At 35.7% G+C, this 18,916-nt stretch overlaps 1 protein-coding gene across 15 annotated transcripts in view; it reads right to left on the reverse strand.

Annotated features, from left to right (window-relative positions):
* Positions 1 to 18,916, reverse strand: part of HDAC9 (histone deacetylase 9) — a 911,013-nt gene that overhangs the window by 334,039 nt on the left and 558,058 nt on the right. For all 15 annotated transcript variants that reach the window (XM_054496835.2, XM_063667493.1, XM_063667495.1 and 12 more), the window contains 3 exons: positions 16,806 to 16,928; positions 13,594 to 13,807; positions 12,929 to 13,146 (listed from right to left, as the gene is read on the reverse strand). In XM_054496835.2, the coding sequence (XP_054352810.1) occupies positions 12,929 to 13,146; positions 13,594 to 13,807; positions 16,806 to 16,928 (555 nt within the window). The remainder of the gene's footprint in view (positions 1 to 12,928; positions 13,147 to 13,593; positions 13,808 to 16,805; positions 16,929 to 18,916) is intronic.

Below are 18,916 nucleotides of genomic sequence, written 5' to 3' on the forward strand. Positions count from 1 at the left end.
TGAAAATCTTTTAATAACATTCTTAAAAACTCTTATTTTTTAAATAAGGAATCTCATGCCCAAAAAAAGGCAAGTCATCTCTAAGATTGTGAGATATGAATTTGATTTAAAAAAAAGAGTAGAAACCTAGAACTTTTTATACCATTCTACTCCACATTTTGCTCTGAAATAGCTATATATTCTGATGACAACTGGATTAATAGGAGCAATTCCAATCTCTCCCCTGAGCTCCAAACTTGCATAGTTAGCTGCTTACTTAACTTCTTTTCTTAGATCTAGAATATCTAATAGACATCATAAACATTAAATACCTCAAAAATAACCTTTATTCCCATCTAACCCAATTGTATTGATCACCCAATCTTTCTCATTTGAGTAAACAGCTTTACCCAACTGCATGAGCCAAATATTTGGGATTTATCCTTGTTTCTCTGTCACTCATCTTTTTCATTTAATTTGTGAGCAAGCCTTGGCAATTCAACCTCCAAAAATAAAGGCTTTATCTTGACATGTTTCTCCATTTCTGCTGCTACCACTGTGCTCCTAAATACCATCATTTTCACCCTAAACTACCCAAACGCCCTACTCTGGGCTCCCTGATTGCCCTCTTGGCCCTCAACAGTACAATCTCTTACAGTGGCTCTAATAATTATTTTTTAAATATAATTTAGGTAACATTAATTCTCTGCTTAGAATCCCCCGCTGACTTCCCATTATGCTTATAATAAAATTCAAACCTCTTACTATGGTCCATCGACTTTCGACAACCTGGCACCACCGACTTCTCTGACCTTAGTTGGGATCTTGTTCTCTCTTTTTCACATGCTTCAGCTACCCTGGCCTCTGGCTGCCCCGTGAATAAAAACATGCAGAGTTTGTTCGCCCACAAGGCCTGAGTCTATGCTGTGCTCTCTCTACTCCCTCAAATCTTTACATGCCTGACTGGCTCCTTCTTATCATATTCTACCTCTGTTATTATCTCATTCATATATTTTCTTTAGAGTCCTTATTGTTGTCTGGCATCATATTGCTATCTTTGTTTACAATATAGTTATCTCCCAGACTATAATATAAATCTCATAGGGCATGAGCTTTATGTTTTTCATCATTTTATATCCCAGTACCTAATACATTGCATAACACCTAGTTGGAGCTTCATAAGTTTCTGAAAAAATTATTAATGCTTAGTAACAATGCTTTGACACTTTTTCTCCTACGTTACAAAATAAAGTCAATGTCTAAAGGAGCAATAACTACCTCTCTTTCATCTTCTCTGGAATAAAATATGCTCTTTGTAAAGATTCACAAAATACAAAAAAGACAAATGGGACATCCGGTGCCAGTGTTGCAAAATATAAATGCAGAAAGGGAGTTAATCTACACTTCTTATTTTAGGTATCTGACTAAGGCTGTTTTTGTTTAAACAGTCAAATTTGTCACAGTGGAAACATTTTCAATTAACTTCAGCAAGGAAAATTTACAAACAAAAGTCACAGAGAAATTCTTGCCTGCCAGATTTGAATTATTTCCTATAAAAGTTATTTGGTGCTATTTGTAACTTTCCGACTATTTACTAGGAAAATGAGTATTTGGAATTTCTTGTTTTCTATGTGTTTCTCAACTACAAATATGACCACTGCAAAGCTGGTATGGGCTAACCCTTTTCTAATTTGTACTGTCACTGAGTGGCCCCAGATGTAGTGAGGAGATGTCTGCTTACTCTCAGTGGGGTGGCAGGGTCTCTCTTTGGTTGAACATCTGGAGGTGATCCCCTAGCAAAGTCGAGCTGTTGCCTTGCTGGCTAGAAAACAGAAGACGAAACATCTGTGGGACAGATAAGTGTGCAAGCCTGTGTGAATCTCTGCTGAGGCCTCATCTGTAAAACACACCGTGTGCCACTCGTCTGACACCAGGTGAGTTACTTCGGTGGGGAACCCAGCAGAGATGAAGAAGAGGGCAGCTGCACAGCTTCTCCTTTGCCTTTTGTCTGTGCTCGTACTCATCTGTCAGGCTGTCTCTCTATTCTCTGTGCTACTGTACAGCAATTGGGCCAAACACTAAGCATGCCACGGGCAGCCTATGACCATTCTGAGTTTGTAACACACACACACATATATATTCAAACAGATGTTGTTCTGTGTGCCAGATACCATTGCAATTTATCCAAATTTCGAACGTCTTCAAGGATTACAACTAAACTTCAATTCTTATCAATCCCTGCTCAGGTCATAATTATAGCAAACTCCTTAATTTCAGAATCTCACATTCCATGTTTACATCATATATTCTATTGGCACATGATGAAAAATTCATTAAATAATAATTAAAGACTGTCACTAATGTTTACATGTTAGCACTTTAAGTTCACCTCTGTGTAAATTATATAACTTGATACAAGTCTATAAGTCATTATAAGCATATGTACTTTTAAATAAAATATGCTTAAATTCTATAATTTTAATGTTTCCCACAGAAATCCTTTGCATCCCAACAAATATCTTCAGACACAAAATATCAACTAAGAACAGGATCATGTAAGAATAAATCTGTTCCTCATAGACATCTGATTTTCTGACATTGTCAACATACCATTAAATACAAGTGTTTGAATATGATTATTAAACTATGCAAAGTGACCTTCAATGCAACTCATCACTTTCTTATTTTGCCTCAGATTTTAAGACAGATTGTACTTGGGGAATGGCAATAGCAGAAGTTGTTGTTGTTTTGCTTTTTTTTTTCCTTTTAAATAAATGTAATATTCTTCCTTTGAAAAATAAAACCTTTCCCTTAAGCTCCAAGGAAACTAGATTTAAAAATAATGATAAAATTCTGTTTCAATTCACAAATAGATTAGGTATGGACCAACTGTTCTCAAAAACAACATGCAGAGCTTGGAGGGCTTTCAAATTGAGAGGTCTACTTGGAGTAGAACTCCAACCTCAAGCCAAAATAATACTCCATGTCACTTTGCTTCTGTGCATTTTAGGGAAGTAATCAGATGAACCAAAATTAAATAATAAGAGAAGAAAGATTTTCTAAATATTGGTTCATTATTCACACAAATTGAAGTCTAAACTGAAAAATGCCATTTCTTAGCAATATTAAAGACGTTCAAAATTAATCTAAGCATCAAGTGAATTTTTAATAAATGCTGCTTCATTTTTTTAACTCTAAATGATTGCCCAAAACAATGCCTGCAATTAAATTTTTTTTTCCCCTCTGGTTCTCAAAACTTCCTAATAGTTCAGTAACTTCAATAAGTCTTCCCTTCTGGGAAGGAAACTGAAGGTTTGTTCCAACTAGTTTGAGAACATTGCCCACCCATTTTTTCATTCTTCCAATAATTTTTTATTGAGCGTTTACTATATGCCAGGCCTTAGGAAAAGAAAGGTCAATCAAGCAAGATCCCAGCACACAGTAGGGGAGGCAGAAAATTAGCAACTGAAAAATGAAACTTGAAGTGATAGGGAATGATGAAAGAAGGGGTGAACAGGTGGGTGTTTGTGTTTACTCTTGTTTGGATGGGCAATAAAGACCCCTCTCAACAGGTAAGGTTTGAGCTGAGACAGACCCCAAAACACAATCGAACCATGAGAAGACGCGGAGGTTGAGCCTTCCACACAAAACAGTGGCTGGCGCAACTCCTGGAGGTGGAAGGAGATTCCCCAAAGATAAGAGAGGGGGCCAGTGCGGCTGCAGCCTAGAGAGAGAGGGAAGGGAGGAGATGATGAAGGCAAGGGGAGGAGGCAAGAATCAGATCATGACAGGCTTGTAGGCCATGTAAAAGTGTTTGGATTTTATCCTACAAACAAGAGGGAGCAAGTAGGGTGTTTTAACCATAACATGATTTGGTCTGCATTTAGAAATGATCATTCTGGCTGCTATGGAAGACTGGATTTAGGGAGGCAAAAGTAGAAAGAGGAAGACTGAATTTTCAAAACATACAATCCTCAGCAAGAGTGTGGAATTCTTAACCAAGATTTATTGGCGGGGGTTGGGGCAGTGTTCTTAACTAGGACACAAATAAGCAGTTTTCCCTTCTTTTATAGCACTGCATAATTTTCTGTCCTTTAAAATATTACCTAATAGGATTCTTTCCCTGATAATCTTTAGGAGCCTTCTGGTGACAGTATACTTTCTGCCCAAGTTTTCCTCCTTTTCTCTTTAAGAGTAGAAAATAGAGGCACAGTGTGGAAAGGCATCCTTATTTTCTTTGCTAATCATGGATGGTTTGGGAATGGGTCTCAAAATAGACAAAATCTCAAACCAATGAATCACTCTCTCCCAACTCATAAACATCGCCCTTTCCCCCATTGATCAATTCCTTACTTTGGTAAACTGGAAAGCAGGGCAAACCCAATTAAACACAGTGACCAACAAAGGAAACAACCAGCAAAATGAAGCTAAAACCCACTGGATGGGAGAAAATATTTGCACATTATCCCTCCGACAAGAGATTAATAACCAGGATATATATGGAACTCAAACAACAGGAAAAAAATCTAATAATCTGATTTTAAAATGGACAAAAGATGAATGGACACTTCTCAAAAGACATACAAATGGCCAACACTATATGAAAAAATGTTGAACATCATTAACCATCAGAGAAATGAAAATCAAAATTACAATGGGACATCATCTCACCCCAGTTAAAATGCTTTTATCCAAAAGATGGACCGTAATGAATGCAGGTGAGCACGTGGAGAAAGGGGAACCCTCGTACACTGTTGGTGGGAATGTAAATTAGTACAGCCACTATGGAGAACAGTCTGGAGGTTCCTCAAGAAACTAAAAATAGAGCTACCATATGATCCAGCAATCCTACTGCTAGGCATATACCTAAAAGAAAGGAAATCAGTATATCAAAGAGATATCTGCACTCCTGTGTTTGTCACAGCACTCTCCACAATAGCTAAGATTTGGAAGAATATAAATACTGTATAAGATTTTAGTGGTGCTTATCATGTTTACAAAGCACTTTCAGATATGTTCTCTCATGTAATCCTCACTGCAAACCTCAAAAATTTGCTGTTTATGGAATTATTAAACAAAAAGGTTGAATATCTTGACCAATATTGCAAAACAAATAATTGTGCAAGACCTCAGAAACTTCTCTTGAAAAATCTATCAAGATGATAGATTTTGCAATTCGTGTGAGCTATGCATTTGATAGAATCATATTTGATTATAATGATCTGTTTACAGGTCTTTGAGCCACTCAAGAGAAAGAACATGCCTTCTTTATTTTCATTTCCAGAATGAAGTGTAATGGTTGTTAATAGATAAGTCTTTGTGGAACATCATCAATTATTCCATGACCGGAGACTGTTGTAGGAGTTCATACTGCTAGCTGATACAACTAGGTTAATAGCAAGAGAGCAGCAGTAGATTTAGGACATGAGAGAATAGCTCTGGATGCAATTCTGCCTGCAGGAATAGGAATACTATAGACCAGATGACATTTCAGGGTCACTGTAGTTCCTCAGATTTCATAAGTAGTTAGAGGAAGAGCTGAAAGATACAGGAAAAAAGAACTAAAACCAGGAACTTACAAGCCACCAAAATATGCCAAAAAAAAAAAAAAAAAAAAAGAAAGACTGCTACCCACTGGCAGTTTTCATGTCTACAAATCACTTAACTATATTAAAAATTCCTTAGCAAGACCTAATTTTTTCATTCTGTCACATGAAACTACTTGTCAAGGTTGGGAAACAACCAAATTATTTAGCTTCCCTTTCCCTTTGAACTGCCTGGAATCAACATCAATCAAACAATTCACGTGGTTTAATTCCCCAGATATTTTTCTTCCCCCCATTTTCCTACCTCGTAGTCATGTCCAACTATTGTTTTTCTCATTCAATAAAAGCGTCTCTGACTAGATTAACAGTGCAGAGTGAAAAGGAAAGGTCTAGGTCCCTTCCCTTGGTCTCCAAGTTATGAAAGCAGCACTGGGAATGTTTATGAATGCTGCACATTAATCCACTGAAATGGTCATTTTGTTTCTTTTCCAAACACAGGATTTCATCACATCTAATAATAAAGCAACAAGCCACTTTCTGTATATTAGAAACCATCAACTTGTAATTATATAGTGAAATACATCTATGTGAATTCCTTGTGATGATATAAGCTGGTATTGTATAAGTGGATTTTTTTTGGAGACCACTACGTATTTAAAAGAATCTATTTATATTGGGCCAATTATCTCAGAATAACATCGATTTAAGGGTAAAGTCAAAGTTTCTTTTATAAACCTCTATAGATACATAAATAATCTAGGAGGCTTTTTACTGTTATAAAATTAAGACTGCCTTTCAATGCTTGCTAAAGTTTTTGGACATACTATCCATGTAATGGGAAAAATGTAATCCTAAATTGGTTATTAAAAGACCCTGCATGGAAACAAGCTGTCAAATGGATGGAGAGAAATTAAACCTGACAACAGTAATGCCTACTTTCCTAAATGAAAGCCCAGTTCCAGTTTCTACTCATTCATTTTTCAAAACGTAAAACAAGGCATTTTCCAACCACCCATAGATGAGATGCCAACATTTGCATTTCAGTTGAACCTGATGAAGTCAGTAACTTTCAGCTTCAGGCTTGCCCAGAACTTCTGTGAGAAGATGTTTGTCCAATCTAAAACAATGGCAATGTGACAACATGCGAGAAAGGAATGAAATGTGGCCTGGCTGTAGTTGGCTCTGTACTGCATTCACTCTGCACTGTTTGGAAAGCCTTATAATCCAACAGGATATCTGAATGTCTCACTGTCAGGTCCACATGCAAAGACTGCCAAGTGAGTAACCTGAAGGAGGTCAATGTGTGGAAAGTTGGGAGGCAGGGCTGGGAAAGGGGATTTCTTCATCGTGGCAAATCTAAACCGGTGCAAAAGGAAAAAAAAGATCACCCTATATTTTTTAATGTTTGTTTGCCTTGTTTTTAATTGTGAATTTCCTACTTTTAGACAAAAATAAAATTAGGAAAAGCCGGTTTCCTGCTTGGTCATAAAATAAGACTGTAATCATAAGCACAAATGATTAAGGACAGGCTTTTGTGTCATACAACCTATGTCAGGATTTCAGCTCTGCACTAGCCCTGCCACCTTGCTCAATCTACTTCAGCCCTGTAAAATTAATTTTCTTGAACTAAAAAAGAGTGAGTTGTTAAGGTTGAAGGGATGATAGACGTAAGAATTCTGGTATGGAGTCCAGCTTATAGTAGATCCTCCATGTAAAAGTGAGCTGACAGTTTTTAAATGACCCTACCCTAAGGTATCTATGGAGAAGGTCCTGAAAAGATGCACAGTGCCTACAATAAGGGGAGGAAGAGGTACACTAGAAGAAATAGGTGCAGCAAAAAGTCAGAAGTGGGTAAATGGCCCTTGTGTAATTATATTTAACATTTAATTTGCTTACAAGTAAGCCACGGATAGAATTACATTAGAATATAGCTAATATAAAGTATCTGTTTGAGAATATGAAGTATAACTTTAAAACAATGTAAACCTTTGGAATATACACACGTGTAAAGAATTGTTCTTCTAATTAATCTCTTTCTCAAAATATATACTTTTTTCAACAGTGCACAAAATAGTTCTACATTATAACTGCCTTCAGGGACACTTTACAAGGCAACACATTAATACACACACAGGCATGCATGCTATGTTTGTATGTGACCACAAGCATGAAAGAATATACTCTCTTAGGTTACTGTGGATGGATGGTTGGGGACAGGGAATGGGTATAAATCAAGAGGATTTCAGAGAATATATAACATTCATGTTAGAAAATTATGTCAAAAAAGGAATAAAACAGATACTACTCAAATAAACAGATTCTCTTCCAAAAGCTAATGAAAGCTCCCCATTTGCTCAGATCCAGCATTTGAGCATAATTATATTCATGCCTTGCTTGTCAGAACATAACATCTACCTGTTTTAATAAGGGCAACACAGGACATCTGCTTGACCTCACATTTGCTGGTCTTGTCTTAGATATATTTTTATTATGATAAAATAGCACTCACGTCAAAATGCCTAAGTATCACAGTAATAAATATATAATAAATACTTATATCTAGACCGAACCTTGGCATATATAAGATATCATCTCATGATTTATGTAAGTTTTTAAAAAAGTGTTGGCTGATAGCCAGTCATAGGAATGCACAAGGTATTTGTCACAGAGCATATAAGAAAGAAAGAGAAAGAAAGGAAGAAAGCAAGAGAACAAGCGAGCAAGCAAGAAAGAAAAAGAAAGGGAGTGAGATATAATAAGAACAAGATAATCCAGAGAAGTAATTAACTCAAGTTTTATTTCCTTAAAGATGTCTCCTTTCCTAATACTTAACACACTGTATTACTGTTTTTTTTTTTTTTTGAGATGGAGTTTCACTCCTGTGGCCCAGGTTTGGAGCACCATGGCAGGATCTCGTCTCACTGCAACCTCTGCCTCCCAGGTTCAAGAGATTCTCTTGCCTCAGCCTCCCGAGTAACTGAGATTACAGGCATGCACCACCACACCCGGCTAATTTTCTGTATTTTTAGTAGAGAGGGGGTTTCTCCATGTTGGTCAGGCTAGTCTTGAACTCCCCACCTCAGCTTATCCACCCACCTTGGCCTCCCAGAGTTAACTGGGATTACAGACGCGAGCCACTGCACCTGGCCTGTATTACTGTTTATTTGAATAATTCACTTCCTGCTCCCCATCCTATAAGCTCCATGAGGACACTGAAGGTTGTTTTCTTAGTGCTTAAAACTGTGTCTGCGCACAGTATTTAATGATTTGTTTAATGCATCCATACATAGATTAATAATTCATTAAAGTAAGTACTAAACAAAGTACAAATTTTCTTAAAATTTCTGCTCTTATGGATTTAATGGAATGAATATGAAAAACAGATATTAATAAAGATATTAATATTCTAGTTAAAATAGAAACTGCTAGGCATGAATCAGCACAATTCTATTAATACTATAACAGAGAAATAAAGAATAATGTTGTCAAGGGGATGGGGCATGGCAGAGATCTATGTCAAATTACCTCACAACAAAAATGCCTAAAGAGATTTTGAAAAATTTCTATATATCATTCAAATAGTGGAGTGACTAGAGATGTGCCCTTTTATTTTTTAGGCAGTGCTTAGAATACTTCTTTAAAATCATCAATATGTCTAAACAACTGTTAATGTATTCTGTTTTAATCAATCACAGTTTTATTTCACCAGAAAAAAAATCCTGTGGTAACATTTAAACTTGAAATGGGCCCAAGAGAAAATTACCAATACCTTATTACTTTTTGTTTGATATTTTGTATTTGAGGGAAGTTCTACTTTAGAAACTCTTTTTTCCTCCAATGAGAAAAGCAAGGTATACTGGCAAAAGCATCAGTCTTCCCTTGGTGCCGGTATAAAGAAACTCTTGATTTTTTGAAAAGGTTCTTCCATGGTATTGGGGAAAAATGATATAAATGAATGTGCAATGACATCATTGCACAAAAATGTTAATACCATATATTAGCAATAGAACTTGTTTAATGCATTTCTGATTTGTGAAATGTCTCAGGAAACAAAAGATCAAATGTTGTAAGCCCTGATTTCCTTATGATTAAACTTCTCAAAACAGTTTCAGTGAAAAACAGAATATTCAAACTCTTGAGCAGAGATAAATCATTCTGACAGGGTTTCCTCTCCAGCCCAGCACTCTCCTTTCTGACTTTCCCCATTATTTACTGGCAGATATAACAGTATAAATACTATACAAGCCCATTCCAGGGATATTTCTGCTAAGCCCTTGAACACTTACACCGTAACTATAAGAGGCAAATAATCTTAGAACACACAACTATCTCACAAATATCCCAAATATGATATTAAAGTATAAGGCAACAGGTAGGTAAATTATTTTATATGATTAATAACAGTTACATTATGTAGTTACACTGAACATGAATATTTTATAAACACATTAAAATAATAGCAAGATATGAAAAACTCTTTCAAATTTAATAAGTCAATCATTGCATCAGCTATGCCCCTAAAACTATAGCTTTGTTTCTAATTCTTCTGAAGATTATTAGTAATTCAAACACATTACTACAAATTTTATACCAGGAAGCCCATCATATTTAATCTGATACAGGTTTAGAAATAATCCTACTTATATTTTCTTGTTCCCACTTCATTTTTTGTTTCTCTAAATTCCTCAAAAAAGAATGATAAAAAGGAAATAAAAGAAGACATATTTAAATATGTCATTTGTATGTCGACATCTTCTTGTGTGCCTGTATTTCCTGCCATAAGTATCTCAAGAGTAAGGACCATCGCTCCAGTTTGAACGGGTTTCATAAAGGTTCATCCATAGAAATGGGGAAAAATGACAAAATTTCTGTGGTGATTTCTTACTAATGGGCATTCTAAATGGTTAAATCAAGTATGTAGCAATATATTATACAGAAACATGTTAGCTTTGGGCATGTAAGTTATGAATCTGACCCAATGTGAAATAAATATCCTTGTCACCTCATGGAAGCAGGTGAACACTAGCCATTCACTTCTTAAGCATTCTATTGTGAATATTTCAGGATAGGACACGGGTTTGATATTTTCTTTAATAAGCTTCCTCTCTGTCGCCTTAGACAACTGAGGGCAGGTAAAATATTTTCAAAATCTGGAGAATACCCAACGTGCATATGCCAACTTGATTAAACATATGGAATACATACTTGGAGAAAAGCCAACTGGCGACCTGCTTGAGTCATCTAAACACCCAAGCTGAGAGAGGTTAACATATAAAGATCAGCTTTGGACTTTGAAGTTTTCTGGTCTTCATTTTGCCTAATTAAGACAAGATTTAATAATCAAACCACTGTACAAACATGTAGCTAAAAGTATAGGTTTGTTTCTAATTTTGGGAAGAATTCTTAACAGATTCAAAGGAATCAGCTCCACATGGGAAAAGGTCTCTGATAAGATTTGCTTTTCTCATTGCTAAAATGCAAATGCCTGCTTTTCATCTGAGTTTTATCCAGTGTGACTGAGGTTAGCATTCGCCTGTCAAAATCCAGAGTTTGATACTGAAAAGGAAAGATTCTGATATTAGCACACCATCTGAATCTGAAACAGTGGCAATTAGTTAATAAAAAAACTGTATTCCAAAATATTCTTAAAGGTATTCATAGAAACCATTTGTAGATCACAATTTCAAAGGGAGTAATTTACCTACTTTACCATAGTAGAATATATACATCCATGTGTTTCTAGGAAATAGAACCAAGCATAGCAGAAAAGTCTATCTACTATCTAATACTGGCTTTATAAACAAACCTAATTCTAGATCAAAACACTATAAGGCAAAAAATAAGATCCCAAATCTTCCCTCCCACATACACTTCTTGCACTAAACAGTGGACAATTTTGCAAGAATACCTAATAATTTTAAGTTGTGCTGAAAGGCCACAAAACAAATAAACAAACCTAACTCTACCATAATATAGAAAACATACGCAGAGTCACATACAAGTCAATGAGTATTATGCCATTAGTCAGAGAAGGAAATTGGCTCTTACCTGAAGATACTGATTTGATATAAAATAATTTGATATGAAATAATTTGCTAAATTTAGAGAAGTGCTACAGCAATAAAATAGGCATTATTTAATGACACAGAAAGGGTCTGCAATGTATAGTAAAAGGTTAGAGAGAGAGTTGCCCCTGCCAGCCACCCCATCTCTAGCACCCCAATCCCACACATACTTTTGCTACTTTGAGAGTAGCAAAGGGCTAGGCTGGAAAACTTTCTGTTCAGAAGCATGGTATCCAATCCATGCTTCCTTCATGGCTCTGCCCTTGTTACGGTGGAGGCCAAAGGAAGAGAAAAACTCCAGCAACACTTGCCATAAAACCAGCAAGTGATGAAGATCCCTTTCCCCTACTGCCATTAGAAAGATGATTAAGCCTCTGACCATGAGAGTTTATTTTGTTTTGTTTTGTTTGTTTCTCACATCATAGTACAACAAAGTTATTACTAAGCCAGGTTTTAGCTATCCATTTATCAGTAAACAAAGTATCAGTTTGCAATATCATGCCTCTCATGCCTCTGTAACATAACTTGTAGATGATACAGCACAAAGGCAAGGGAATAGAATTTTAATACTCAGGACCTTAATATTTTCCAGGAATGAGAAGAAGGTGCTTTTTTAAGCCTACCACAGCAAAGAGTAGTGGAAAAACTGTCCAGACCAGGTTCTTTAATATCATTTTGCTTACAAATTCATAGAAAATTCTTTACTGGCCTGTCTGATATTATGCTGCAATCACTGTTTCTTTATAGTTGCCTCAGCAGGAGAGTACCTAAGAATGTGGTACGGTACAGACATCCGATGTCCATTTTAGCAACATTAAGACTTCCAGGAAGAAATGATCACAAGTTTCCGAGAAACTACTCCAAACACTTATTGGAATGAAGTGGGGCATTCACAAAATAAATGTAACATAGATGCATACAAGTTGCTGAGAAGTGCCTTATTGGCTAATCTTGGCCTATCTGTCATCACCTGTATAAACTTTTTGACATGTCAATGCACCACATTCAAGTCTGCCTCAAACCTTTTCTGCAACACTAAAAAATGAGGCTCCACATACGTATGCCCATATGGGCTTGTGTACCAAAATAGATACCTGATCATAAAAAGATCTTGCGAATGTATCATCTCAATTTTGCTACAAATGTCTTATGAACATAATGGTGGTTAAAACACTGATATTGTGATGGTGTCCTTGAGCCAAGAAAGCAGGCTTAGGATGATCACATCCTTTTTGCTGTGACTCCCATCAACATTCCTCTTAGATACCCATATCAGTGAAGAGATCCCCAATTTCCAAACCAGTGGTTAGAACATTTTGACTTGGCTTGGAGGCTTACTTTGTTCATGTGGATCTGCTGCTGGTATTGCTTCTGCTTCTCCAAGAATTGCTGGTGTTGCTGTTGAATGACCAGCTGAGCCAACGTGCTCTGAGGCAAAGGTGCAGACTGGGTTCGGTTCAGGGGTCTGTGACGGGGCAATTTGTGGGTACCTCTAATTCCAGGTGAAATTCTCTCTTTTGTTGCCAAGGGAGACTGAGGATGTAAGGGAACTCCACCTGAAAAAAAAAAAATACATTTATATGTGTGTATACACACACACATACAATTTTAAGAAAATATAAGAAGCCAAAGAAAACAGATACATGGTATAAACTGTAAGAAAATTAGTGAATTAGTGATACTACCAGGCAAACAACAGAAGAATAGGTCAGGTGTGGGAAGAGAGAAATGTCAAGGCATTGGACAGGTATGCATCTGACCATACAACTCACCACAGTCTAGTCTGGTGTGAATAAAGGTTAAATGAGGTGAGTCCTCCTACCCCAAGTGGATCTGAAGGAATAAATAAAGATGATAGCCTTTCCCACAGTACCAGGTATCAAGGAAACTTCTGTATAGCACTGTGGATCTCTATCAGAGTCTTGAGTAAAAGAGACATTATCCTGGATCACTAATAAAATAAAACCCTAAAATGACCCGCAAACGGTGCCATAATGAATTACCAGCTACAAGAAGCTTTTGCTGTCGCATTTGTTCTTTCAATAATAAATGCTGCAGGAGAGCCTGATGGCTGCTGTTGGGTGGCTTTCCCTCTAAAGTAACATGAGGGTGGCTGGAAGATGCCGGGATGCTGCCCCCATACTGCCCAGGCAGAGGAACACCTTGCCTAAGCGTCTGCGTCTCACACTTCTGCTTTTCTTTGAGTGAATTCGAAGCCTGTGTTGAGAAATAACAAAGATGTTAATCCTCTTTCATCCATGTGGGTCACTGGGTCTCTAAATCATTAGACAAGTTTCCTATGCTGTAGCTTCCCAAAACAAAAGCCCCATCTTACCCAATGGCTGAGCAGGGAAAATGGACTTTTTAAACTAACTCAGTTCAAAAAGGAAGGAATAAAAATAGGGTTGGAGCACTGAAGACAATTGAATATTGTCATTGTATTGAACTTAAAAAGGTTTTATAATTAAAATCAGGAGTGATGCTACATACACAATTTTAGGTCGAAAGAATAAATTCAAGAGATCTATTGTACATGATGATGACTACAGTTAATAACAATATATTGTACATGTGAAAATTTTTCAGAGAATAGATTTTCAGTGTTCTCACCATAAAAATAAGTATGTGAGACAATGCATATGTTAATTAGCTTGATTAAGTCACTCCACAATGTATACATACATCAAATCATTATGTTGTAAACCACAAATACATGTACCTTTTATATGTCAATAAAAAACACAAAAAATGCTTATTTCAGGCTTAATAAGTGGAAAGTACATCTCTAAAATATTTTATACACTGTTTAAGTTAAAGGCATACTGGAGAGGTAAAATTTATTCAAAGACTTTATCACAGGGATTAAGAAGCGGAGATCAGATGGACTGTAATTTTGGAGTTGCAAGCAAAAGGAACAATTTACCCTTTCTCTACATGGCTTCTAATAATTTCACAGAGCTGTAAGTGTCCAATATTTAATTTTTTAAATTAAATTCTTAAAATAACCCAATGAAAGGAGGTAAAAATATGCAGAAATTTGATTTAAACATTTTATATTAATTCATGATACCCAAATCTCTAAATATTGAAAATGACACTCTAGATATTTTATATAATAAACTACAAAAAATGCTATTAAGAACTTGAAATGTATGATAACACAGTAATAAGGCAATAATAATTATATCATCAATAGCAATAATGAATTATCCTATTCAAAGGATTTAATGAATGGTGGTCATTTTGCTATTACAAAAGCAGGACTCTAATACCTCAAAATTATGTGGCATGTTTCTTTTCAAAACTCATGTTTCATCTTTCAAAATTGCTGTGCACCAGGGAGGCAAAGCAATTTTCAGCGATGGAGAAACTGAAGGACAAAGAAGTAAGTGGTTTGTCTGAGTCACAGAGCAAGTCAATGCAATGTTTAATCTAGAAGTGATTCCTTGTCCTGGCCTCTTTTCCTTAAAATTTCCCAGTATTCAGTGGAGAAATGGAATACTACAGATCCCGTTGGCAAAGCAATGCTGAACTTGAAAAATTAATTGTGATGGCCTCATCCACACCAAAATGGAAGCAAAGAAAAATGAAACTTTAATCCAAACCACATTGGTTTATTCATCCAATGGTACCAAATCGTATTACCTCTGAAACATTAAATGGTCTGGCTTTAGTACTTGGTCCTTTGGGAAAAAATTTTCCCTGACCACATTAAAAGTGGTCCATGTGTGAGTTATTGAGAGGAGTGTCTTAGAACATACAAAAATAAGTAAAAATAAAATGCCTATTCGTGTGTCATAAGAAGTTTTTGGGTTGGTATTTACTTATCATTAGAAGAGACAGGAAATAGAAAGAGAAGGAAAAATAATTTTTTAATTAGTGATAACTGTAAAATATTATCCATGAATATTTATTTTTAGTTTCATTCCTAATTCCTTTTTTTGTTTTTCATTTCATTTACAAATGTTTCATGTGGAATTTTAAGAGCATAGCCGAATTCAGTATTTTCAATGCTTTCTTTTATAATCCCCAGATATAAGACAACATCCAAATTTTGTTTTTCCTCATCGGTATAAGAGCACGGTACCACATAAAATGACATTACAGTCTATTGACAATACCAGATATAATATCTCTTAGGTTGATTTTAAAATATGTATTGAAACTATGTATTGAACATACATGTGAACTTGATACATTCAACTCAGTGGAAGACTTGAAGGTAAAGATTGGCCAAACTGGTGATGAGAGTTGGAATAAATTTCTCTCTAAACCTAATGTATCATATGACCCCTGTATATATACAACTTAATTAACTAACATTTCAGAGGTGAATTATTCTGGATAAGGCCCACACATTTTTTACAACTAAAACTGACACTGTTTTAGGGAATATGCCTAGAGTAATTATTGCCATCTTCTGCTAGTATGACAATAACATTTCAAGTTTAGCACTGCTTTGGCAAAGAGATCTCTAGTATTCCATTTTCTCTGCTGAGTACTAGGAAATTTTAATGCAAAGAGTCCAGAACAAGGAATCACTTCTAGGCCTTCATGTAACAGTATGATACAGTGACTGCTTTCTTCCCGAAAGAGCCTATTTCAGTTGTCAGGACTTTTAAACTAATTGATTCACTTTGCATCTTCTGGGAATAGTTTAATATTTTTCTTAGAGAGTTTTTCCAGATACATATTCGCCAGTACCAGAGAGTCAGTAACTTAAATTCCCAAAATAAACTCATTCACAAAATAAATTCTATAAACATATGCTGCTGTGCTTTCGAAGCTGTAGCTCTCAGCACTGCCCTGGCTTGTGTTCCAGGTCTGCCACTTACTGGCTCTGTGATCTTGTGCTTTGAAACTCTCCAAGTCTCAGCTTTTCCTTCTGTAAAAACGTGGGCTGTAATCTCTGTTTCACAGGATGGCTGTGTGGAGCTATTAAAATAATATATCTGGAAAGTGCTTTTTTTTAAAAGCTATAAACCATTATACAAATGTTAGTTATTATGTTTACATATGATTATGTGAACCAGGATAATTCTGATGTGAAATTAGACTGAATGTCTTTGAACAACACAGCAAATAGCAAACAGTGAAGGAGATGTTGGCTCTGTCAAGTTTTTCTAAAGTCTAAATATATAAAACATGAAAGAGAGTTCCCCTGTGAAAAGATATTGCTTAGGTTGATTAAGGCTGATGCTGTGCAATGACTTACATTGAGCTGGGATGGCACTGCGGGAAGCCCCAAGGTAATGTTGGGCAAAGAAGGAGAGGTATAAAGACTTAGCAGGTTCATGGAATCTTCATGAATTAGAATGCGTTGCTGTGAAACCATTTGCTGTTAAAAAAAGAGGAGAGTCTCAAAATACCACGGTATCACAAATTTTACTGTAAAATGTTCTCATTTCAGAAAATGGGTCTTACCATAATTAAGAAAAGATTTTAAGTATTTATTTTATGACTTCTGTATCTAAAAGTTATAATGTAAAATTTAAATAAAAAATTTCTTCCAAAGACATAGTTATAAAATCTGAATAAAAGGCATCTATGTTCATTTTTTGCAAATTCATTTATAAAATTCTGGCTATACAAAATACGGTCAGCATGTTTGTCATCTGCTGATAAAGTACAATGACAAAATTGGATAATTCTGATTAGCGTGTCTACTTCTGTATTACTCAGTGAAAAAAATATGTATATAATGCCACCATAGTCATTATCTTCATCTGGTTCTTCATTTAATGTCATTTTATTGATGGGAAAACTGACACAAGAAAAATCTTAGATTAAATATCACCATATAGGGCTTCCACAGTAATCACATCTTTTTTACTTATAAACATTTATGAATAGACAATTCTGTGTGGTGTATTTTTAGATCATTCATATTCAGAAACTAAAGTAAATGTTAAAATGTTATGAGTCCTATGCCACAATAGGCTTCATTTACACTGAAATACCCTGAACGTTTTGGCATCACTGTGCTTTTTACAACAAATACCTTTTTTTAATCCATTACTAAGAGTCATGTTTTCCCACATGTGGCCTAATATGGTTGCTTGAATTACATTTTCTGTTTAACTCTTGCCTCCCTCCCAGAACTTTTATACAATAAGAGTTACAAAGGTCTTATTAGACTAAGGAACTCTGGCCTGATATGGTCCCCAAGGGAACAACATCCCTGAAAAAGAATACTCCATGTAACAGTATGACACAGTGACTGCTTTCTTCCCAAACAAAAAGCATATGGGACTCCAATAATAGACCACCTCCAAGAGGGATATTGCACACACGGGCTTTGACTAAAGTAAATATAATAACTTGTCAAGCATGTTTGGGGGAGCTGTAGATTTTCCCCTGGACAAACCTGGGATATCAATTAACCGGGGAAAATATCATGTGCTAATACAATGCAACCTCAGAATGTCACTGAAGAGTGATGCACCACCAAAACACAGGATGTTATTCCAAAACATCATCTCAATCATATGTTTGTTTGGAGATGAGTCTTAGTCTTAACATAATAAGAGCACAGGGTTAAATGTGGAGTTTTCTCATTGCAACTTGGAACTCAAAGCTAGTTCAGATTTTGTTACTTCTTAAAGGAACATGTCAGATATTTGTGCATGAAAATCAAGAGGTATGTTGAAAGCAATAGCATTACATTGACTTTATATGCAGCCCTTTAAAAAATTGGTTGTCTAAGTGACATAGCATGAAGATTGCTGGGAAAGATTTTAAAATTACAATGTGTGGGGTTGCAATTTTATTTTATGAGCTATCAGACAGAGTTGCATACTTGCTGTAAACAAAAAGGCAAGCTACTCTTTTACTCATACAAATAATAAGCTTTTCATGAAAACTGTGAGTATAGAATACATACCTGTACAAGAACAAAAGGAACATATAAGGAAGTAAAAATATTTTAACTAGCTTATTGGCAGTAAATAGTAATTTAAAATAAAAGGATATGTTATTCACTTATGTGTATTCATTGAAGCGAAAATAAGTGTGGAAAAATCAGCATTTTAAATAGGGCATAATATTCATTCAAGGTTATATCTGCTTCTCACAGCACTAAGATATGGACTAGGGGATTTGACATGGACTGGGAGAATGGCACAAAAAATACCATGGACCTCACAAAAGAGTTTTCTGTTTCCCAGAGACAATTTCTGTGATAACCTCCCACCTCATCACAGGAACCAGACTTAAACTAAAATGAGAAATAGATTATCTTCTCAGACGTAATAATGGCAGCAACACACTGGCTCCTCATACTGGCTTTGACTAAAGTGAAGAGATTTGGGGATAGTCTTACTCTGG

This window comes from Pongo pygmaeus, chromosome 6 (assembly GCF_028885625.2).
Source record: "Pongo pygmaeus isolate AG05252 chromosome 6, NHGRI_mPonPyg2-v2.0_pri, whole genome shotgun sequence".
NCBI classification, from domain to species: domain Eukaryota; kingdom Metazoa; phylum Chordata; class Mammalia; order Primates; family Hominidae; genus Pongo; species Pongo pygmaeus.